Source organism: Artemia sp. Qi Xiang Cuo, chromosome 16 (genome assembly GCF_049724085.1).
Source record: "Artemia sp. Qi Xiang Cuo chromosome 16, ASM4972408v1, whole genome shotgun sequence".
NCBI classification, from domain to species: Eukaryota; Metazoa; Arthropoda; class Branchiopoda; order Anostraca; family Artemiidae; genus Artemia; species Artemia sp. Qi Xiang Cuo.
Genome location: NC_142809.1, coordinates 19,741,654 through 19,765,642, shown reverse-complemented (window position 1 = coordinate 19,765,642; position 23,989 = coordinate 19,741,654). Strand labels below are relative to the sequence as shown.

The 23,989-nt window shown below is 35.1% G+C and overlaps 2 protein-coding genes across 4 annotated transcripts in view; one reads left to right on the top strand and one right to left on the bottom strand.

Annotated features, from left to right (window-relative positions):
* Nucleotides 1–6,783, bottom strand: part of Cog6 (conserved oligomeric Golgi complex subunit 6) — a 158,438-nt gene extending 151,655 nt beyond the window's left edge. For 2 of the 3 annotated variants that reach the window (XM_089102058.1, XM_089102059.1), the window contains exon 1: nt 6,723–6,783. In XM_089102058.1, the coding sequence (XP_088958184.1) occupies nt 6,723–6,761 (39 nt within the window). In that variant the 5' untranslated portion in view covers nt 6,762–6,783. The remainder of the gene's footprint in view (nt 1–6,722) is intronic. The other variant, XM_089102060.1, reaches the window with a different exon arrangement.
* A 75-nt stretch (nt 6,784–6,858) lies between these two features.
* Nucleotides 6,859–17,181, top strand: Vha13 (V-type proton ATPase subunit Vha13). Its single transcript, XM_089102062.1, has 4 exons — nt 6,859–7,015; nt 11,845–11,945; nt 13,671–13,769; nt 16,992–17,181. The coding sequence occupies exons 1-4, from the start codon at nt 6,934–6,936 to the stop codon at nt 17,064–17,066; spliced, it is 357 nt and encodes a 118-aa protein (XP_088958188.1). The 5' UTR covers nt 6,859–6,933; the 3' UTR covers nt 17,067–17,181.
* Nucleotides 17,182–23,989: the final 6,808 nt, after the last annotated feature.

Below are 23,989 nucleotides of genomic sequence, written 5' to 3'. Positions count from 1 at the left end.
TGGAAGTGTCCTGTTTGTAAAGGTAACACCCATAGTGGCGCTAGTGCAGCTGAAATACAAGCCATAGTTAACAAAACGCTTGAACCACTTGAACCTGCAATAACTGCTGTACAGGACCTAGATATTAAAATAAAGAATGCAGTTAAACAGTCATTTAATGAATTTAAAAAAGAGTTCAAGAAAGACATTGATGCCCAGTTCAAGTATGTTGAGACTCGTATTACTTCACTTGAGGAAGGCCCGGGGGCTGCTAGTAATCCTGATGTGTTACAAAATCTAATCAAATCTCAAGTAGAATCTATTAAAGATGTAATGAACCAGCAACTCGAGAGCCATGTGAAAAAATTGATCGCTGAAGATAGAGACAAACAAAGACGCAAATTAAATATCCTAGCATTCGGAGTATTGCCGCTACCCAATGATGAGACATTCATTAGTGACTTCTTATGTAACGAATACGGACTACAGCGGATAGCTGTAAAAAATGTTCGGCGCCTCGTCAGTCCCAATAACTCCAGGAATGAAAATGATTCGCGTAAGGCGAGCCCCATTATTTTTTCGGTTGATGAATTAAAAATTAAGAAAGTGATCCTGCAAAAGTCATATGAGAGAAAAGGAACAGGCCAAATTCAGTTTAGAAACGATGTTTCAAAAGCCGACCGTATAAAGAGAACAAAGCTATATGAAGTACTTCATGCGCGACAAGCTAATGGTGAAGAAAACCTAGTCATTCGAGGCAACAGAATTGTTCCAAAAAACGTGCCCACCTCCACAGCACCAGCTGCAATGGACACGAACTAGATAATTCTCAAAGAAAAATAGATAGTAGTGTAAATAGCCCTGTGTCTTCTAATGTTGAAATAAGTGCTATTGATGAATCAAGTGAATCTTTTTACAGTGCGAGATCAGTAAGCTGTATCCTTTCCGAGCAGACTGTTTTCATGAGTGACGTTTCAAACCACAGCAGCATAGAGTCTGGGGAATGTAATGATCTAGATAATAGCCCGAATAAAAGTTGCACGCATTGGATGAACAATGGTCTGAAAGTTGTCTTCAGTAACGTAGATTGTTTAACGTCAAAGTTCCATGAGATAAAATATGCCGTTTCGACGGAAAAAGCAGACGTTTACGCTTTCTGCGAGATTAAACCTAAATGGACTAACACTCCTCTTGGAGATACCCAGATCCAGATACCCGACTATTCCTTGGTCACCAACTTATCTAGAGAAGGAGGAAGAGGAATAGCCGTGTACATCCAAAGCTCTCTGAAGGTAGGAAGCATAGATATTAATTCAGATTATGAACCATATATTGAACAAGTGTGGATATCTGTCCTCCTGCCTTGTGGGCCATTTTACATTGGTTGCATGTATAGAAGCCCCAGTTCCCCTAGCCTTGAATCCTCTTTACTTGCTATGAGTACTTCAATTGATATTAAAATGAAGCTACGAGGAAACATAATTATTGTTGGTGATTTCAATCTCCCAAATATTCAATGGGTCAATGGGTTTGGTTTTTCTGAAAATAGTTTAATAAGACCATTCCTGGAGTGCCTATTTAATCATTCTTTGTACCAGGCAGTTAACTTCCCGACAAGATATAGAAATAGCCAGAACCCTTCACTACTTGATCTGCTACTAGCAAAAGACCAAGAGTCTATAATAAGCATCAAGCCCCTACCACCATTTGGAGCTAGTGACCACATTGTCATAAGTTGCAGTTTTAGACTGTATCCCCAAAGACTAGAATTTACAAAGCATGTGTACACTGATTACAGTCTAATTTGTCAGGAACTGACTCAATGTGATTGGTCTTTCATTGAGAATACAGATGTGGAAGAGTCATGGACAACTACGAAAAGAATATTACTGAAGGCTATTGAAAATCACTCTTCTACAAAATGGAAAAGGAAACCAATAACCCTCCCGTATATTACAAAAGAAATAAAAATGGCTAGGAACAGAAAAAAGAAATACTGGAAGCTGTACACAAAGAATCAAAACCAGGCTGACTATTACACAAAATATAAGCAGGCGCGAAACAAGCTTAGAAGTCTCTCCAGAAATATCACCGAGAAGTATGAGGAATCAGTGGCAGCTGCAACAAAAACTAACCCTAAGAAATTTTGGAGGTCTGTGTCATCGGGTAAGCCTGGAAGGCATTCTGTCACTCAACTTGTACAAGATGGATCTAAAATCTGCAACCCAAGGGAGATAGCTAATGCATTAAATAAGCAGTTTATTTCAGTATTCACAGTTGCAGATAATGCCCCACTTCCAGACCCCCCACAGTACAAAATTCAAAAAAGTATGCCACCCATTAATATTACTAAAGTAGGTGTAGAGACTTGACTAAAGAAGATTAACCCAAATAAATCAACAGGACCTGACGGAGTGCCCCTCGGCTCTTAAAGGAGACGTATGCAGTACTATCACATCCTCTCACCCTACTATTCCAAAAGTCCCTAAATACTAAATCTATTCCACAAGACTGGAAGGAAGCTTACATTACACCTGTTCATAAGGGAAGCAGCAGAGATGAAGCCAGCAACTATCGACCAATTAGTCTCTCCTCGGGAGTGGGAAAACTTCATGAAGGCATAGTTAATTCAGCCATTATTGAACACCTAAATGCAAACAAGCTACTATCTCCTAGCCAGCATGGCTTCCGCCCCAGTTGATCAGTTGATACTAACCTCATTGATGCTTACGAGCATGTCACAGAACTTATGGACACGGGATCCCCAGTTGATATGATATTATTAGACTTAGCGAAAGCATTTGATAAAGTATGTCATAGGAGGCTAAATTCTAAACTCCACGCAATAGGCCTCCACGATGAAGTCATAAATTGGACGATGCAATTTCTTACCAACAGGAAGCAGGTGGTAAGAGTATTTGGGGATGGTGGATCAATTTTCTTCTCAGAATCAGCAGATGTAGAAAGCGGAGTACCCCAAGGCATGGTTTTGGGCCCAACTCTATTCAACATCTATATTAATGATGCATCTTCAATCATAAAGCATAAGATTTGCTTATATGCTGATGATTCCAAAATAATTGGTCTGATTTATGACCCCCAAAGTACCAAAGACATCCAAGCAGATCTTGACGCACTCTCAATGTGGGCAAAAACCTGGTGACTAGAATTTAATATCCAGAAATGCAGGGTCATACACTTTGGAGCAAACAACCCTCTCAGCCAGTATTTTATGGAATCCAATTGTGGTTCTAAACAACCACTTACAACCAGTCACTGCCAAAAAGATCTGGGAGTCTTGGTTGATGACAAGCTCAAATTCAACTTACACACGCAGTCTGCAGTAGCCAAAGCCAACCAAACTCTCGGTATAATAAAGAGAACGTTCTGCAGTAGATCTCCAGCAGTGATTACTAAGCTCCTAAAGAGCCTGATCCGACAAAAATTAGAATTTGGGATGTCCATTGCCACGCCAGTTAACAAGCTTGACCAATCGATTCTGGAATTGGTGCAGCGGAGAGTAACAAAATGCATAAGGGGTTTTCAAAATTTGCCATATTCTACCAGACTCCAGAGGCTCAAAATACCATCTCTCACATACCGACGTAAGCAGGGAGATGTATAGATGACATTCAAATTGATCTGCAACCACGATATCATCCCTGACTTATTCCAGTTAGATAGTTTGTCAAGAACAAGAGGGCACCCCCTAAAGCTCTACCGGACACGCGCTAATACCAGGCTGCGAAACAAATTTTTCTCCAACCGTGTGGTTGGCTTATGGAATTCCCTTAGCCAGAATGCAGTCATGTCCCCTAATACTGAAGCCTTCAAGTCAGCTGTTGACAGAGATTGGTGCAGCAAGCCATGGCGCACAGTTTGGGATGCGCCCGATGAGCTGAGCCACCATCATCATTGACCGGCGTCTACAGGATTCGTCCTTATCGCTGGCTAGTGCGATTTAAGGTAATTTAAGGTAAAAGTCAAAGGTTTCGCTCATTGCTGACAAAACTAGAGACAGCATTTCAGACATAGATATACAGCTCAATGACGAGTCAGATGACGAGTCTTTACATTGTGGAAGTATCAGTGAGTTTGAGACAGATGAAGAATATCTTGTGGAAAATTTGTGCTTGTGAGGTTAATGGTTGGAAAGAAGCAAAACTCTGCTGTTTACTATGTTGGTGAAATTGAAGAAATAAGTGGCAGGGTAGCAAAAATAAACTACCTGCGCAAGTCTGGTAGGAAGTTCATCTTCCCTGAATGTCGAGATTGTGCAGAAACTGATTTTCAAGACGTTATTATGAAGCTTCCCGCACTGGTATCAGTAGGAGGAACTGGGCGAACAGCCAAAGCTCTTGTATTTGGCTGTGATTTGGCCCAATTTCCTATACAATAAATTTAATGTTACATTTAACTTGTATATTATCTGAATTAAATGTTAATAATATCTGAATCAATAATTACAAGCATTAATTATTGAATGTACGGAAATACCCCATGTGTGTCCGAAGTAAGCCCCTGGTTGGGGTGATTTTGGACACTTGAAGAGGTCACACATTTGTGGGTCTCACCCAGAAACAACTTGATGGATGTCATTGAAAAAAATCACCAAGAAAAGTGAATAATTGAGCTATCTATTCATGTAAAATGGAAGTTTGTATCCTTAGAAATACGCTTTTTAGGGGTCAAAATCCTCAAAATGTACGGTTTCACCCCTCTCTCCCCTACCTGTTAAAATTCAAACTCAAAATGACCAGAAATTACAATTAGAGAATAAATGAAACCCAAAATGAACAGAAACTAAATAAACAATCATAGCAAAAAACATACAACAAGTAATAATATAAATGAATAAATAGATCTTAAAGCAAGTAATCCTTAGATTAAATAAGGAAATAAAGCTTAAAACAAAAAAAAAGTATTTTGCTATTGAAGCATAAATGAAACTTAAAACAAACAAAAATTAAACAAAGAATCAATGCAAACTAACATACAATAGATATTAATGTAAATGATGAAATAATCAGCGAAATCTCGAATTTTGCAGTGAGGGTAGAAGGTATCACCAAAATTAGTGTTTAAAGGTATTTTTGTTCATTTTAGATATGATCTACACGCTCGCTTAAAGTATCACTTGTCTTATTATTTGTTTATTCATCTATATCTGCGTATATCTTATTTTAGTATGCACTGATTGTTAATTTAGTTTCCATTTGTTTTAAGTTTCATTTATAATTTAATAGCAAAATATTTTTGTTTTGTTTTAAGCTTGATTTTCATATTCAATCTAAGCATTACTTGTTTTAAGATTTATTTATTCATTTATATGGTATGGTACCTGTTTTTGTGTTTTTTGCTGTTATTGTTTATTTAGTTTCTGTTTGTTTTGGGTTTCATTTGTTCTTTAATTGTATTTTTTGGTTGTTTTGAGTTTGAATTTTAACAGGTATTTGTATCTGCTGAGCTTAAGTTTAAAATGGCCTTTACTTTTATCTGAAAAACTTATTTTTTGGAAAGTTTTTTTTTTAATTAATTTTCAGTGAAGCACCAATGACACAGTAGGCTTTAGGTTTTTACAGTTAAGGAAGGGGGCAGGATCTAAACTCTTGTTTGTAGTGAAAATGTATTCATCTTGAACAATTTAGAGAGAACTAATAAATTAAACTGAACATTTGATGTACAATGATATTAATTGCTGAAAGCTCACCAGTTTAAAATTTTACTGTAATTTTAATGTTCATTTTCAATACTAAGTACAAAAGGAAATATTTGTAATACAATTTTAGCAAATGCACAATTGATGAAAATAATAAATACAAAAATTACAGTCATCTGCCTTGAATAAAAAGGAGAATTACCTTATGTAAATGCATCATCTTGTTCTTTAGGTTCTGTTTTCTTTTTTTATGTTTGTCTTACTTGGTAAATATTGAGCAGTTCATATCATTGACCTACAAATAAAGTGAACAGTAGGCCCAAACAACCCTTTTTCTGGATTTTAACAAAATTCTTATTTTAATTTTTATGCCAGCAACTCCATGTTGCAAAAGGGTAAAATTCTACTTTAGCTACTTTTGGCTATCTTAGAAAGGGGTTAGTTTAGGAAAGTTAAACTTTTAGGGATGGGTCTACAGGCTAAAGTATGTCACAGGAAGGTATTTAGAAGTATCTAACTCCAATCCTTCTCTCTCTAGAGGGTCCTGAAATTTGCCTACATGACAGGTCTATACCTGTCATGTAGAGCTCATGACCCATTTTTAAAGGTCATGACCCTCTAGAGGGAGAAGGAGTGGAGGTAGTTATTTCAATATACCTTCCTGGGACATAATTTATCCTGTAGACCTATCCCTGAAAGTTTCATTTTCCTAACCTAACCCCTTTCCAAGATAGCCAAAAGTAGCTAAAGTGAAATTTACCACCTAGCCTATGTTTAATCTTAGGCCTATTTCATATTTCTAGGATAGATCTTTTTATTAAAGGAGAATGATTGGAAAACACGGATAAAATGAGGACAAATTAGGGATTCATTGATGCTTGCTTAATATTATAGAGTCTACTATAGCCTAGTATATTTCAAAAATCTACTCAAGTAGGGCTAGCCCAGCCAAAAAGGCAGCCAAAATTGACTGCACAAGTCCAGATAGGTCCATACAAAATCGATTGGCACAGTGCAATCGAAAATGTAGTTCAATTTGACCATAAGCCCAAATGCTTCAGAAGACATTGGTTAAAATATTTACGCTATTTTCATAATTTATTTTGACCAAATCAAGAGACATGTTCTTAGCTTTTAAACTGTTTCGCTACATTTATTCTTTGCTGTCATCTAATTATTTCATAACCATTGTCATACACAGGTTAGCCGCATAGAAAAAGAATAAATCACATGATTTTTGTCTGGTGAAGGCGGAGTGAATACTTCTTTAGTCTGTCTCAAACTTCACAAGGAATATGGCTAGTCAAACTCAAGGTATCCAACAGCTTTTAGCTGCAGAAAAGAAAGCCGCAGAGAGAGTTAAAGAGGCAAGGACAAGTAAGTAGCTCAGATAGGCTATCACATATAGACAATAGCCTAGGCTAAAATATCCATCTAGTCCCAAGCATTCTGGAGGTCCATATTAACAGACTATTCAGGTAGCTAAGAAATAAACTTATCTCTATACTCAGAATTGCATCTTGAATCCAAATTTACATGCTTTTGTGTCAGAAATGAACTTTAGGCCCTACCCCCACCCCTATATTCCTAGAAAGGTAAGCATTCATAAAATTACAACACCAAAATGTGTTTTCACAGTTACAATGGAAACAGATCCATTACACAAACTGACCTCCCTGATATGCTCTATTAAGATTAGCCAGCTTTTGTGCTGTCACTGAGATTTTATTATCTGAACTGGTTGGGGAAATATTAAGGGTGAGAAGTAAAATTTATGAAAGCTTACCATCTATGTAGTTTTTTCACCTTTTCAGGAAAACTGATTTTTGTCTAGTAAAACTGTGTAATTTTTAAGCTTTTTAAACATTGTTTAGCTATAGGCCTAAGCTTTTTAGCAAGTTTTGTCAGGTAAAGCATATGAAAATGCTGAATTTAGCTATTTTCTGATTGGTAAATTTTTGTTATTCATATTATTGACTTACAAATAAAGTAAACATAACACTCACTACCTTTTTTATGCTCTTTCCAAATATAATAATCATTTTTGTCAGAAATGAATTTACCCCCCCCCCCTATATATACCAATTCAGGGTATATATTTGCACATTAGGGGGGTGATGGGAAAGTTTAAACTTACCTCTCTTTTTTTATGCTCTCATAATTCAATAATTGCTTGTGGGGCTAATTGCATATTGAGCCCTGAATGGGGCCCCAAAGGTTTTTCATTTTTGTAGCCACACAAAGAAGTTATTAACACTAGGTAAGTTAGGTTATAGAAAAGGGGTTAAAAACATATCAATAGTTTATAAATAAGTTGTTCAAGAGTTATATATTCTAAAAATCCTTTATAACAATTCAAACCTCATTTATTAGGCAACTGAAATATAAACAATTTCCCTACTGTTTCAAGTTTTTCAAATGCTGTCAACAAAAATAGCACCAAATTTTGAAATTCACAACTTTGCTGTTGACAATCAGGGTGTATTCCAACTCTGGGTATATATTTGCACATTAGGGGGGTGGGGTGTAAATTTGCAGTGGGCCATATAATTTAGCTAGGATGAAAGTGAAAGCATCACTTGATGTTTTTTTATGCTCTTTCATACTTTGTGTAAAAAACCTTTTGGGCCCATTTAAAGGCTCAAGATGCAGTTAGCTCCAGAAGCAATTATTGAATTGAGAAAGAGCATAAAAAAGGCATGAAATGATGTTTTCACTTTCATCCGAGGTAAATTATAGCACCATCTAGAAATTTACCATGTTGGGGGTAGGCTATTAATCAAATAAAATAAACTAACAAGGTATTGGAAGTAAGTTTAATCCATTGGTAGATCTCAACACATAAACACATGTTTTATGTGTTGAGATTATTATGATCTCAACGCATTATACATTATTATGTAGGCTAAGTAGGACTATTTATCTTCAATTTTGAAATTGAAGTTAAATTTTTTGATTTAACAAAAGTTTAAAAAAAAGTTTGGGAGAATAGAAAGGTAAGTCTGCAAACAAAGATTAGAATATTGGAAGGTACAGTGATGACAGTGGTCAAATATGGCTCTGAAGCATGGGTGCTCTGAAAAGTGGATATAGATTTACTAGATATTTTCCAGAGAAATTTGCCTACAGATTGTTCTGGGTACCCACCTGACTGAATGTATTTCAAAATGTAGGCTGTACAAAAAATGTGGTTCAATCCCGCTTTCTAGGGCTATAATGAAAGAAAGGTCAAGATGGCTAGGGCACATTCTGTAGATGAAGGATGACAGATTGCCAAAGATTGTCTTTTTCAGCCAACCCTCTAGAGCTAAATGGAAAGCATTTTGTCCTTGTATAGGGTGGGAGGATGTCAAAAAGAAAGATTGAAAGGAAATGAGAACTTCCTGGGAGGGTGTAAAGAGGGAAGCTTTGAATAGATTGGGACAGAGGAGGAGCATGCATAGCAATGTTGGCCTCTGGCAGCTTGATGCTGCAGTGACTTGTTGCTAGTAGTAGTAGTAATTTATCAAAATTCAATTTTCTTATTTTGAAAACAAATCTATAGAAATTGTCCAAAACAGCTAGACACCCCTGTCAGTTTAGCTGTAATGTTATTTTTGATGTGTTTCAGGCTCTTTTAAAGTTATTTTGCAAATTTATTTTCTTAATAACATTTTACTATTAAGACTAAGGAAAATAATAATTGCCATTTAAATATTTGGTAACTATGGACTGTTTTACCTTTTGGGGTCCCATTAAGGGCTCAAAATGGAATTTACCCCAGAAATGATTATTGAATTATGAAAGAGCATAAGAAAAGACATCAACTGATGTATACACTTTCATCCTTGCTAAATTATATTGTAAACTTTTAAATTTACCAAACTAAATCAGACACAAACCACTTGGATAAATTTTGGGTTTTTCATACAGGGTAATTTAGCTAAAGTGTTTTTTCACATTGCAATTTATAGAATCAAATGGCCAATTGAAGAATACGCTTTGCACCCTGCTGCTTGCCACAAAATTCATGGGTACTTGTATGATGTACCCCCAGCAGTTCAAGTTGTTCATGCATTGATGGACTATAAACTGGTTTCTTTCAACTTAGCATGAGAAAAGGCAATTGACAGAATAGATGGGAAATATATAATTTGGGCTATATATTTGCACATTAGGGGTGGGGTGGGGGTAAAGCATTTCAACAGTGTTAAGTCAGAAAACAATTCTTACTTTATAATACCAGAATAATTGTAGCTACCACATTTTGCATGCAGACCTGCTGTACATTACCCCTACCCCCCTAATGTGCAAATGGGTAGCTTAATTTTGTTCCCAAAGTATTATACTTTTATCATACTTAGGTATATTTTATTAGGATTAACCTAACTTCACTTCTTGAGCTGCAGGAGGTATATCATACAAGTACCAATTCATGCACAGGACACATCAGAGTTTCCAGAGTTAAATAAAAATAAACAAATTAATATGCAGGACCATACAAATTTATGGAAAAGATTAGGCTTTTGAAATGTATCATTCACTTATACCTTGAAAATGAGGAAAATGAAAATGGTGAATCTTTGAACTGTATTAGTCTGATAACTGAGGTTTTCAGTGAGGTTTTTTTCTTTTAATTAGATAATATAATGAGGTAATTTGAAGTCATGAAAGTATAGGCAAAAGCTTTGTGTGCCAGTAACTACTGCCTCTACCCTATCCAACTAGGTGGATAACAAGTTCTTTTTAGTATTTTCTGTATATGGGGACTTAAGCTATGGGTGACATTGAACATATCAAAAAGATTCAGAGAAGGGCAACCAAGCAGCTATCTGGACTGAAAGATATACTGCATGAAGACTGGTTGTAATCTCTCAAGCTACCTTCTGTCATCTACAAAAGAGAAGAGAGGCAACCTTTTACAAATCTATGAATCCAGAAACAACCATGACAGGAATAGGTTTACGAATCAAATCATGTGATGACATACAGCCAGAGCTACTAAACCTATGGCTGTTGGTTAAATTATGGTGCAAAGTAGCACTATTTTATTGGCGTAACTTTTTTATTAGGGGGGACTAACTCATGAAAATATGTGACAAAAAATCAGTGGAAGAAGATCAGTCTCAGTCAGGAACAAACAAAAAAATAAGTAATTTTAATAGCAGTATCACTAAAATTTTGTCAAAAATGACCAATCAGTCAGTAAAATCTCCCCCACCAAAATGTTTTGATTAGTGATGCCTTTGGAAACACCATTTATAGGCAGGCAAGTAAAACAAGTGGGAAAAAGATTTATATATGCATCACTACATGGCCTTTAAAATCTACAGTAACATAATTTTTACCTCCTAAACTTTTTACAAATTAAATCACTTATATTTAGCAGTGCTTCATGTATAACTTAGCAAATATCATGACTTGTTGAATAATTTGACAAATATTATGATTTATAACATTATCCAATACCTAATGCAATACCACAAATATTGATGTTTATCTTTGTCCTATTGGTGGATGAATAGTTGTGAAAAGAGTTTTTACTTTTCATGCACAAATATTACTTTTTCTAATTTGGCTTAGAAACTAATTTGGCTAATTTAGCTTAGGAAAGAAGGGATTGTGAGAACTATATCTGTATTCCAAAATATACATAGAATATGTGGTGTAGAGTCAAACAGTTAGTGGTAAAAAAATAATGTGAGTTAGGAGCAACTAGGGCAAATATTATCCAAAGCTCTATCAAAGGGAATTTTAATAACAATTAGTAAATTAGAAGAATTATTTTTTTATGATGATTCCAAATATATAAAGTTCATTAAATTCAATGTTAGGCACCAAACACAACAAGCCTAAGAAATTTTGCTGTTTTTTTAAACATGAAACCCCATATATTTTGGAAAATATTTAAAATATTTCAAAATTTTTACTTTTCTTCATGATTTTTATTCTTCATACTTTTTTTTAGCTCCTTAGTTTTGTGTGCGGAGGGAATTTCTCATGGGGGGAGGGGGATTATCCACAGTAGAAATATGCCTAGCACTACTGCACACAGGCTATTTTATTTTTAATAGAAAAGTACATTTTTTGAGCTGCAGTTTTTTCTGGAAGAGGGTGTCCTCTTGACAAATCTTGGCTGGATTCCCCATGCACCCCTCACTTACGTAGGCTATTTGAAAAGAATAAATGTAGTTAATTGTACTAAATTAGTGAATTTTGCTTTTAAGGAAAAGCCAGAAGACTGAAGCAAGCTAAAGATGAAGCCCAGGCTGAAATTGAAGCTTATAAACAGGAAAGAGAAAGGCAATTTAGAGATTTTGAAGCCAAGGTATTTTTACTTATTTTTGCTTTTGTTTGTTTCCTTTTTTTCTCAGTTTGCTTTTTACCTGAAAATGATATTAAGGGTAGGGGAGCTGGCCCATTTCAATGCTCAACTTCAGGGTAATAATTTTTTTAATGCCAGAATACAAGTGTAGTTATGGGATCTATTGATTCCAAATCTAGAGAGAAGTTTTGTTTTGTTCCTATTTTACTCAAATGAAGAATATTGGATATGTTAATCCTGCCTTATTTCCACCCACATTTTGTCCTTTGTTTGTTATGCATAGCATAGTCACATATACTACCCTAAAATTGCTTTCAACTAAAAATAAAGTTATTTGAATCACATTGTTTCTGTCCAATGAGAAACAGCAAAAATCTGACTATAAACAGGTTGCTTGGCAGAACAATTTGCAATGACTGATTTTTTGTGTTTTCAGTTTATTCTATGGAGCAATGGATTAAATGCCAAATCCAAGATTTTCGTAAAAAGGGTAAGAACCAAGCTGAACCCTTTTCACCAAAAACTAGGAACTTGTGTACTACAAAACGATGAAATATTTGAAACAAATTTATATGTTTTTTATGAAAATATCTTTCTTTTGTATAACTCCTCTGTCCAGAAACATTTTGCAGGGTTGTTTTTCATAAAAAGAAAGAAAAAAAACATCTCTAGGAATCTTTGTAATGGGGGGAATCTGAACAATGGACATTATTCAAACCAAATTAAACATACTATACCAGTTTTAGTTTTTATAGCAAGAGATCTATATTCTTTGTACATCTTAATTGAACATTATTCTTCACCTGTGGGTCTTAGGAAAGCATTGTCTCTATTCTGAACTGACTCAATGAAGAAAAAAAAACAAGAGATCTGCATGTTTTTCTTTCTATTATTTTAAGGTGCCTCACTTTATATCATTGATGTAGTTATTACAACACATCAAGCTCAAATAACGTCCTTGCTAGTAATTTGAGTATATGGTCTAAAAGTAGTTGCAGGCCTTGCAAAGAAAGAATACTAGAAAAAAAAATAAAAGATATGACTTTAGAAATTGTCTATTAAAACCGAAAATGCCACAGCAGATGCAAAGGTATAGTAAAATAATTAAACACTTTTTTGTTAGCTTCAGTTGCCTTGGTGCTGCATGAGTTTCCAGCAGGATTAGAAGCACTGTGAATTACTTTAATTTCATACTGTTAATGGATGCTTATAAACACTTGTCACAATAGATCTGATGCAAAAGGTCTTCTCTTGCTACTGCTGCAAATCTGGTGCAGTCCTTGTAAGCAGTGGAATGTAGTACTTCGTTACTTAGCCTTCTTCTTTGAATTCCTTCTAAATTTCTCCTAATAAGGTCCAGAAAATCATATTCTTCTTCCTTTATTGCAAATCCTTCTGTTCCATAATTAGTTACACTCACCAGTGTACCCTTGAATGCACTTTTGCTCTTCTGTGTGCTCCCAAATCTAGGGTAAGCATCTTGTATCATGGCTGATATTTCTTGGATTCTCTTTGTCATAATAAAAGGTTTCTTCTGGCTTAAGTCTCTCTCAGGAGTAATGAAACCCAGCCATTTGTACTTTTTTTTCTTTATTTGTAGAATTAGAAGGCAAATAATTTATTGCCCTCTGTGGGATGGTGAAATTGACAGTTCTGTCTTTCTGTTATAAAATATCAGTATAGGTAAGAATCTGTTTAGTAGTTATTATTAACTGTTTTTCATTTAAGCACCTTGGCTCAAAAGAAGGCGTGGCAGCAAAAATAGATGTAGACACAAAGCTGAAAATTGAACAGATGAATAAAATGGTGATGCAAAACAAGGAAAGTGTAAGTTTCTCCACTAATATACTTCTACCAGGTTGTGATGATTTAGTTTACTATTTGTTCAGTTTCAGCAGGGCCTGCTTATTTCTGAAAATACCTGCCATAAATGTTGGCTTACATATGAGTTTCACTTTCTAGATTGAAAGATTATATGGAATAAAAGTAATGAATAAAACTATACATTCCTCATTTATAAGAAAATGAATTGTCAGCTTATATGCAGTTTTATGTTGTTCCTATCCCACTGTACTTAAAAGTTATGAGGTACTCTCTGGTGCTTCTGACGTTGACGCTAACCAGCTGAACAAAGGTGGTGAATATGCTTGCAAGGCTTTAGGAAGGTAAGAGCTGCAAGGCATTGGTTTCAGCCCCTTGGGGAGTTAGTACCACATTTGATGTTGAGAAGCTCAATGGAAGTGACTTTTGCATCTTATGAAGCAACGACGTCTCTGAAGTGGAGTACTTGTGCACAAATGTTTGGGTTAACAAGCCATACAGATAGAAATTATCTAATTGCCAAGACAAGTGACATTTCATTATGCAGTTGATGGTTTGACACATCTCACTTTAAATACACTACAATGATCTGTAGTATGCTCTCATCAGAGACTTTCAGCCAACCTCTTCCTATAGCCATTTAAAATTGACAAGTTAAGCCATTGTTATTGGGTTAAGTCTTGAGCTCAAGATTATATTTGCTATTCACGGGGAGCCATCGTAGTTTAAACTGTAACAAACAGAGTGTGTAAAGTTTCAATAGTGTAGCAGAAATACCAAAAACAGATTTTAGGAATACAGTAATTAGGAATAAAAACTGAAATTCAGCATAATCATCAAAAGAACTACAACTAATAAACAACAAATTGGTTTTGCAATACTTTTAAGGTATTCCTTTAGGAAAAATATAGGCCAATAAAACCAAAGACCAAATAAAAAATCAGCAAAAATCAAAATTAATTTATTTTTGTGCAATCTTGGTTGCTAAAAAGATCATGTCGAACAAATTGCCGACTTTTATAAAGGCATATTAAAAATTAAAATTTACAAATAGAATTTTACATAAAGAATAAGTCTGGATTTGATGAAAACTGTCAATTGATGTCATTTCGTCAAATGACGAAATTTGTTTTGCCTATTCTTTAAATACTTGAAAATTTATAGGTGCCTAACCGTTTTCTGGCTATACTGGTCAATGAACTTCCAAAATATTTTAAGAAAAGTTTTCCCGGTTACCTGGAGGAAAAAACTGATGAGGATAGCCTAGTAAGCGATCAAGCAGAAGCAGCTCTTGCATAAAACGTTTTTTTTTTTATTTAATATAGTGGATAAATTGCATAAACTAGCTCCCTGTTCTGATTCTACATTTTGATTATTAAACTGATAGCTTAGTTACATTGGAGTTGATTGGCGACGTAAAATGTATAATCTTTTCTAGCTCTACTTATTTTAATTCCTGAAAGTTTTAAACTAACTTGCATTGGTCTCCTGGAGCACGAAATTTAGCAGGGTAGCATATAAGCGGTCAAGCAGAAGTACCTTGCACTTAGAACAAAGTCTTCGTTTCCTTTTACGCTAAGTGATAGAATGGACAAAACTAGTTTCCTAGTAAATTCGGATACTGAAAAGTCACTATCGTTTCATCCATTACATTTTTGAAATGAAGTTTATCTGACTAACATTTTTGAAGAATCAGATTTTAAATTTAGAGAGGAAAAGTAGATTTTATTTTTTTTGCGACTTTTGTGGCTGAGTTGATGGTCACCGCCAACAATCCTACATGCCTATGATATTCCGTAAGTTGATACAATATTCTGCCAAGTAACCTGTAAAAACCAAGCAGCAAGCCTGGGAGACACTCAAGCAGACTGATACCGAAAGTAATCGTAGAAATTATCGCAGAATCGTCAACAAAGTCAGGAAAGCCACTAGACAAGAAGCAAGCAAAAAGGATAGGAAAGTAGCCAAAAACTCAGAGAGAAATTTCTCTCTTACTGACTCAACACTGTTTTCTATACTCTTCAAATCGTTATTGAGACCAATGATCAAATGTGGTCATACAACAACCAGACCGTTTTTTCAAAAAGACAGTAATGCAATAGAAAAAATCCAAAGGAAAGCTACTAAATTTATTCCATCACTTAGAGACTTATCATACCAAGACCGTTTGAAAAAACTGTTGCTCCCAAGCCTCGCATACCGATTTTTGAGAGGAGATCTTATTGAAGTATACAAAATATGCAACAGATACTACGACAACATCCCTCCAGAAGAGATAATGACATTCAAGAATAATAACCTGAGAGGTCACGAGTTTAAGCTAACCGAAGAACGTTTCAGAAGAGATGTTGGTAGATGGGCATTCAGCAACCGCATTGTTTCCGAGTGGAATGCACGACAATCAGACACTGTCAACTCAGATTCAGTCAATGCATTTAAGAACAAGATTGACAATCATTATAGTGATAAAGCATTTGATTATTTAAATTTTTGTAGATAGAGGCGCAAGCCTGTTTTCGCAGTATATTATTATTATTATTATTAATATGCAATCCCACTAGAAACTAGATGTTAATTAAATCCAGGGTTGCAGCCACTGGGATTTATCACCAAATTAGGCTATTTTGATGATTTTTCTCTAAGTAGTGTGTTCTTTGGCTACATGAGCCTAGCAGATTGAAAATAATAAAACAAAGGGTCAGATAAGTATTGAATAGTATTCAACCAATAGTCAGGTTAGGTTATATATTTTCCATCTATTCTATCACTTCTCTTTGTCTTGTCTCGTGCTAAGCTGAAAGAAACTAACGAAAAAAACGGTTCCATAATGCGTCAATGAATGAACAGCTTGAGCGGTAGGATGTTTATCATAAAAGTACATGAACTTCTAAAAGGGTATTTTTTACGTATGGCTTTGTTTTATAGTTTTTATGGGGGTAAAATTTGGACCTTTTTGCAGTTTTTATTACAGAAAACATCAAAGCAGAACGGGCAAATATGTTTCATTATTGATTTTCCAAAGCTTTGGCGTCTTGATAAGAGCTTTTTTGGAGAGTTTCAAAGGAATTCTCATTTATACGTATGGTGTATGCCTCCTTTGGATAACTATTTTCTAAAAATAAAATTAGAATTTAGCCTAAAAATGCTTGTCCCTTGCAAAACAAGGAATTGTGCTTCTTTAAATAAATTTTTGGTTGTTGTATATGCTAATTCTCTTGGTACTTCTAGGTTATCAAAACTCTTTTGGATCTGGTGTCTGATATTAAACCTACAATCCACAAAAACTTGAGAGTTGAAGGCTGAAGACAAGAAGCTATGAATATATTTTCCATTCCATTTCCTTACTTAGTTTTATCGTCAAGTTTGTTTGTTAGTTTGTTTCGATTCTTCATTTTTGAGATAAATGTTATGACTGGCATTAGAATACTAAATTATATTTAAGTTGCTTCAGCCGTGTCGAAAAAAGTGTTTGGTTCTGTAGGTATAGTGTTAAGTAAAGCGTTAGGTATAGCTGTTGAATCCCTCAGCACTTTTAAAACCGTATGTCCTAAGAAAAAGTAAGTATAGGTTTTACTGACCATTTTTTTGGGGGGGGGGGAGGGGGCAATGGATTTTATCTATTGGTAGGTCATTTTTAACGACTGATTTTAGTGATACTGCTATTAGACTACTTCAATTTTTTGTTTTTTTACCAACCGAGACTTGATCTTCTTTTATTGATTTTTTGTCATCAGTTTTCATCAGCTTGTTTTATCCTAATAAAAAATATTCAACCAGTAGGATAGTGGCGCTTTGTGCCTCTATTTTACCGACTGGGTGAACACATGGGGAGGCGTACCCCCATACCTGATGCTCCTGCAAACAAGTTGGATGAATTCAGTGCTCGGGGGGGGGGGGTAGTAGGTGACTGGCTACTCTTCAATCGCACAGTTTGAAAACCATTGCGTGATGCTTGTTCAAACATGGGGTAAAATACGTATTCTCTACAAAAAGCTGGTCTTAGGAGGGATGGGTTTGGAGGAGTCACAAATCAACTTTGTGCCTCTAATAATACAATTTCAAAGTGCTTGTTTCATTCTAGTTCAAATAACGTGCAATATGACTACCCTGTTACTAAAATGTTCACCGGGAGTTTTAGAGGGGCACGGCCCACACATTGTTTCCAGTTTGTTTTTGGACCTTCCCGAAAACATCCGATACCGATATCGGCACTTTCCAACCCATAGGAACTACTCTTCTTCTTTTTTGGATTATTATGGAGACGTCTTCGAAAAATTTTATCATCGGAATTAAATTCCGAGCCTTGTTACTTTCTGAAGCTGAATTTGAACTCTGGTTACCAAGCGAGGATCAGTCTCACTGCACCAAAACAGGACGTGATAATTACTCTTTTGTATATCTAAATTTTTTGATTTGTTATTCTAAGATAATAATTTGGTGATGGCGCAAGGTGATGATGTGCGATATTGAGGAATACCAATATATATCAACTCCATTATTAAAGACTGATATTTGAGACAACTGAGACTTACTGTTACATTTTTTAGAAGAAAGAAAATCTAGAAAGGTCAAGTTTGATGCAAAAATAAAAGATTTGAATTCAGAAAAAGCAACAAGTTGACATTTTTCCCAGTCTATTTCTAAGATCTAAAATAAGCCGTTCTGCATTTGAAAATAGCCTCTCCGATGGAGCACTTGTAGCTGGTATGCGTAGAAATTCCACTTTCACTAGAAGAAGTACTTTTAAAGATTCTACATTGTTCATAACCCACCACTTTGATGAATACGGTAGGTTCCACCATGTATGCCTGGAGTGCCATAATTGAATTTGCTGAATTGAAAGATCTGTTGTGGTTTCACATCTTTAGAACCCGATCGTGCAAATTCCTCTTGCCACATCGTTCAAGGGATTGCTGATTCTGGCATATAAAATAGGGTGATAAATTTATTTTCACAGCGGATAGTTCCAATGGTATCTTGGATTCTATGGCAAAGTGTATTATTGACAGATATATACAGTTTTTTTTTTAAATGGAGGTGGAGATAAGAATTCAGAACAAACGGAGTCACCATTTTCTAGGCTCCCAAAACATAAGGTGGTGTTTTCTTGGAAAAAGTCTGGCAGATTTTTAACAGTACCTAAAGCGGACATCAAATTATTGATCCAGTGTCTTTTTAAGATTTTTAGAGGGTTTTTAGTTCACTCCCGGTGAACTAAAATGTTCACCTGGAGTGTTAGAGGGGCAAGGCCCACACATTGTTTCCAGTTTGTTTTTGGACCTTTCCAAAAACATCCGATACCGATATCGGCACTTTCCAACCCATGGGAACTACTCTTCTTTTTTGGATTATTATGGAGACTTCTTCGAAAAATTTCATCATCGGAATTAAATTCCGAGCCTTGTGGTTACTTTCCGAAGCTGAACTCGAACTCTGGTTACCAAGCGAAGATCAGTCACACTGCACCAAAACAGAACGTGATAATTACTCTTTTGTATATCTAAATTTTTTGATTTGTTATTCTAAGAAAATAATTTGGTGATGGCGCAAGGTGATGATGTGCGATATTGAGGAATATCAATATATATATCAACTCCATTATTAAAGACTGATATTTGAGGCAACTGAGACTTACTGTTACATTTTTTAGAAGAAAGAAAATCTAGAAAGGTGAAGTTTGATGCAAAAATAAAAGATTTGAATTCAGAAAAAGCAACATGTCGACATTTTTTCCAGTCTATTTCTAAGATCTAAAATAAGCCGTTCTGCATTTGAAAATAGCCTCTCTGATGGAGCACTTGTAGAAATTCCACTTTCACTAGAAGAAGTACTTTTAAAGATTCTACATTGTTCATAACCCACCACTTTGATGAATACGGTAGGTTCCACCATGTATGCCTGGAGTGCCATAATTGAATTTGCTGAATTGAAAGATCTGTTGTGGTTTCACATCTTTAGAACCCGATCGTGCAAATTCCTCTTGCCCCATCGTTCAAGGGATTGCTGATTCTGGCATATAAAATAGGGTGATAAATTTATTTTCACAGCGGATAGTTCCAATGGTATCTTGGATTCTATGGCAAAATGTATTATTGACAGATATATACAGTTTTTTTTAAATGGAGGTCGAGATAAGAATTCAGAACAAATGGAGTCACCATTTTCTAGGCTCCCAAAACATAAGGTGGTGTTTTCTTGGAGACAGTCCGGCAGATTTTTAACAGTATCTAAAGCAGACATCAAATTGTTGATGCAGTGTCTTTTTAAGATTTTTAGAGGGAGAACCTTTGAAATTGACATATTTTCTTCAGAAGGCACTTCTATCATTACAGGTCAAGTGGTTCTAGAATTTAAAGTCCAATTTGGAACTGTCTCCCGTTGTAAAAATGTTAATAATCAAATAAAAGTTTCATTCCATTGTGTATTACGTCCGACTCTGGCTCAAGTTTTCTGGAGATTGAATTGTCAATGGTCATTTGAGGCTGTTTTAATTTATCCAATGCAGTATTACTTTTCTTAAAGTAGCTGGTGATATCATGGACTTTCTGAATTAAGTGGGAGAAGAGAAAACAGTTCGTGGTAACGAACTGTAAGTAAGGAGCGACCCGGCTCAATAGTCACCGAAACTCTAAAAAACGGGATTTTGATACCAATAGGTGCATCAAAAGAATCAAATTTTAATGCTGATTTCAAATATATGAGTTTCATTAAGTTTAGTCCTACCTATCAAAAGTTACGCGCCTGAGAAAATTTGGCTGATTTTCGAAAAAAGGGGGAAAGATTCCCTAAAAGCTATAGAATCTTAAAGAAAATGACACCATCATATTCAGCGTATAAGAGAACCCTAATAGAGGTTTCAAGCTCCTATTTGACAAATTTCGGAATTTGGTATTTTTTGCCAGAAGAAAGATCACGAATGCGTGTTTATTTGTTTTTTGTTTTTTTTTTTTCCCAGGGGTGATCGTATTGACCCAGTTGTCCTAGAATATCGTGGGCTCATTGGAACGGAAATTAAAAGTTTTAGTGCCCTTTTAAAGTGACCAAAAAAATGGATGGCACCTAGGCCCCCTCTCACGCTCATTTTTCCCAAAGTCACCCGATCAAAACTTTTAGATAGCCATTTTCTTCAGCATGGTCGAAAATATGATAACTATGTCTTTTAGGATGACTTAATCCCCCAAAGCCCCCAGGGGAAGGGCTGTAAGTCATGAATTTTACCCAATGTTAACATATAGTATTAGTTATTGGGAAGTATACAGACGTTTTCAGGAGGATTTTTTCTGGTAGTGGGGGAGGATGGGTCGAGGGTTATGTGGGAGGATCTTTACATCGAGGAAGTTTTCCTGTGGGAAGGGACATTGCTATGAAGGAGGCGCCAGATTTCCCAGCATTATTTAAAAAATGATCAGAAATTAAATTAAAAAAAAAACAAGTTTTTCAACTGAAAATAAGGAGCAACATCAAAACTTGAAACGAACAGAAAATATTACGTATATGATTGGGTTCCCCCTAGTCAATACCTCGCTCTTTAAGCCAAAGATTTTTTAGTACTTTCATAAGAGCTATTTATTCTAATTAACGGCCTTTGTGATTAAGGGGTAATTTTTTAAAGAATTGGAACAAAATTCGAACTTTAGCGTAAAGAGCGAGGTATTGACTAGGGGGCGAACCCCCTAATATAAGTATTAACAATATATGAATATAGAAATTCATTACGTAAGTTAATTCGTAAGTTACGTATATTTATTACTAATAAAAACGTTCGTAAATACAATTAAACAACGTTCGAGAAAGCCATTTAACCAAATAAAAGTAAAATTAATGTGCAAATTTGGTGTTGATTATTCATCTACGGTGAGCCAAGATCAAAACCTGCATTTATTCAAAAACGTTCTAAAATTAAATAAAAAAAACAAGTTTTTTAACTGAAAGTAAGGAGCTACGTTAAAACTTAAAACTAACAGGAATTATTCCGTATATGAAAGGGGCTGTCCCCTCCTCAACGCCTCGCTCTTTAAGCTATAGTTTGACTTTCCCACAACTCTAATTAAAAAAAAAAACAATAAAAAACTTTAGCGTAAAGAGCGAGGCGTTGAGGAGGGTACAGCCCCTTTCATATACATAATAATTTCTGTTCGTTTTAAGTTTTAACGTCGCTCCTGACTTTTTTTTTTATTTAATCAGTTACAGAGTTAATGTCAAAACCAACCGTAAGATTTAAAGTATATGCAAAACAAGGCACGTGCTGTCATCCACCACTGATTTGCCTTTGAGCAACAAAATCTTTTACAGTGTTTATCCCATTATCGGACACAACTGCAACCACTTTCTCGGTTATGTCCCATTCCTCTGCTTCTTTGATTAGAATAGTTCTTAGTAGTTCAGCAAATTTCTGCTGGAAGAAATATTTTAGTAATAAAAATACATGCTACCTTGTGTTTTTAAGCAAGATATTTAATTCCAGTCTCAAGAACAGTCACCCAGCAAAGTGCATTATCTATGAGATAATACAATAGGTCTTTCGAATTTTGCTTAATTATCATCGTACTAATTTCCAAAACACTGACGATATTGTAGCAAAAAGCCCTTTTCGCAGTAGAACACATTGGTAGATTTAGATTTCTTGGGACTAAGGAATATTAAAATACAAACGTGATACGTGCAAGGTGCTTGGCCTTATTTGCCTTCTGTTTAGATAACTGTGTATTTTAAGAGAAACATAACCTGGCTTTGATTGAATTCTCGAGGTGGTGATATAAGGCTTTTATTAATTGACTGCTTTTATCTAGATCAGGCCTTCCTTAACTATGGATCGCGACCCAAAATGGGGTCGCGTAGCAAAATCATTGGGTCGCAAGAGATTTTAAAGTCAAATATTTAAAAATTAAAGTCAAATATTTATAACATACTACAGGAAAAGACGTATATTGTGAAGTTGATTAATTTTTAAAGACTGAAGGCCTAGAATGGAAAAATTGCTGTGGAATATGCACAAATGGTTCAAGAGCGATGACGGGCAAAAACATTGGTTTAAATCATTTTTTTAAGCTACTCATTATGACCATATAACTTTTACTCACTGCCTTGTTCACCAAGAGGCCCTTGAAGCAGAAAAATTAGCGCCATAATTGAACAGTGTGCTTCAGAATGCTGTTAAGATTATAAATTTTATCAAGAGCCATGCCCTTAACAGTCACTTATTTTCATATCTTTGTAAGGATATGGATTCCTTCTATACAACTTAATTATTACATGCAGAACTGATGCAGAAGTAAGATGGTTGTCAAGAGGTCAAAGTTTAAGAAGATTATTATTATTTAAAGACGGAATTTAAATATTCCTAACCGGACGAAAATGTGAACTTGCTGCTTTTCTTCAAAACGACTTATGGCTACCCAAGCTGTGTTATTTATCGGATATCTTTGCGAAATTAAACGATCTGAACTTGTCTCTTTAAGGAAAAAATTGCGATATATTTCTAATGATAAAATTGAAAGTTTTATTAGAAAGATTAAATTTTGGAAAGATAGGATAGAAAAAAAAATCTTTCGAAATATTTTCCAGTGTCGACAGTTTAATAATCGAGAGAAATAATTGTCAAACTTTTATTGCAAAAATTATTGTAGATCGCTTAAAAGTGCTAGAAACCTAGTTCTGTACATATTTTATATTAAATATGATTTAAAAAAGGTAGCTTACATTCAAAATCCGTTTTGTATTGACTCAACTGAGATTGATCACATGCCACTTGAAGCTGAAGAGGAATTTGCTGAGCTTTCAAGTGATTCAAACTTAAAACTACAATATCCAAGAAAGCCCTTGACTGGATTCTGGATCAGAACTAGAGCTGAATTTCCCACAATCGCAGATATGGCATTACATGTTCTTCTGCCATTCAACAGCATATATTTATGTAAATTTACTTTTAGAGCTTTAACACATATAAAACCCTTATATTGTTCATTGCTAAAAAATGTTGAAGAGCTCTTACGTCCAGCAGTGTCAAACCTTCCACCAAGATTTAACTTGTTATGTAATAAAAAACAGGCACATCCATCCCACTAAAGTTTTTCCTTTCATTTTAATTTGATATTTACCACCCAACAACTGCGTTCGAATATATTTGATTGAACGAACATGGTCAGAATTCTCTTTTATTTATGTTATTGCAAGAAATGCACATTGATGAAAAATAGGGGATATCATTTTTGTAAGTATAATAAAGA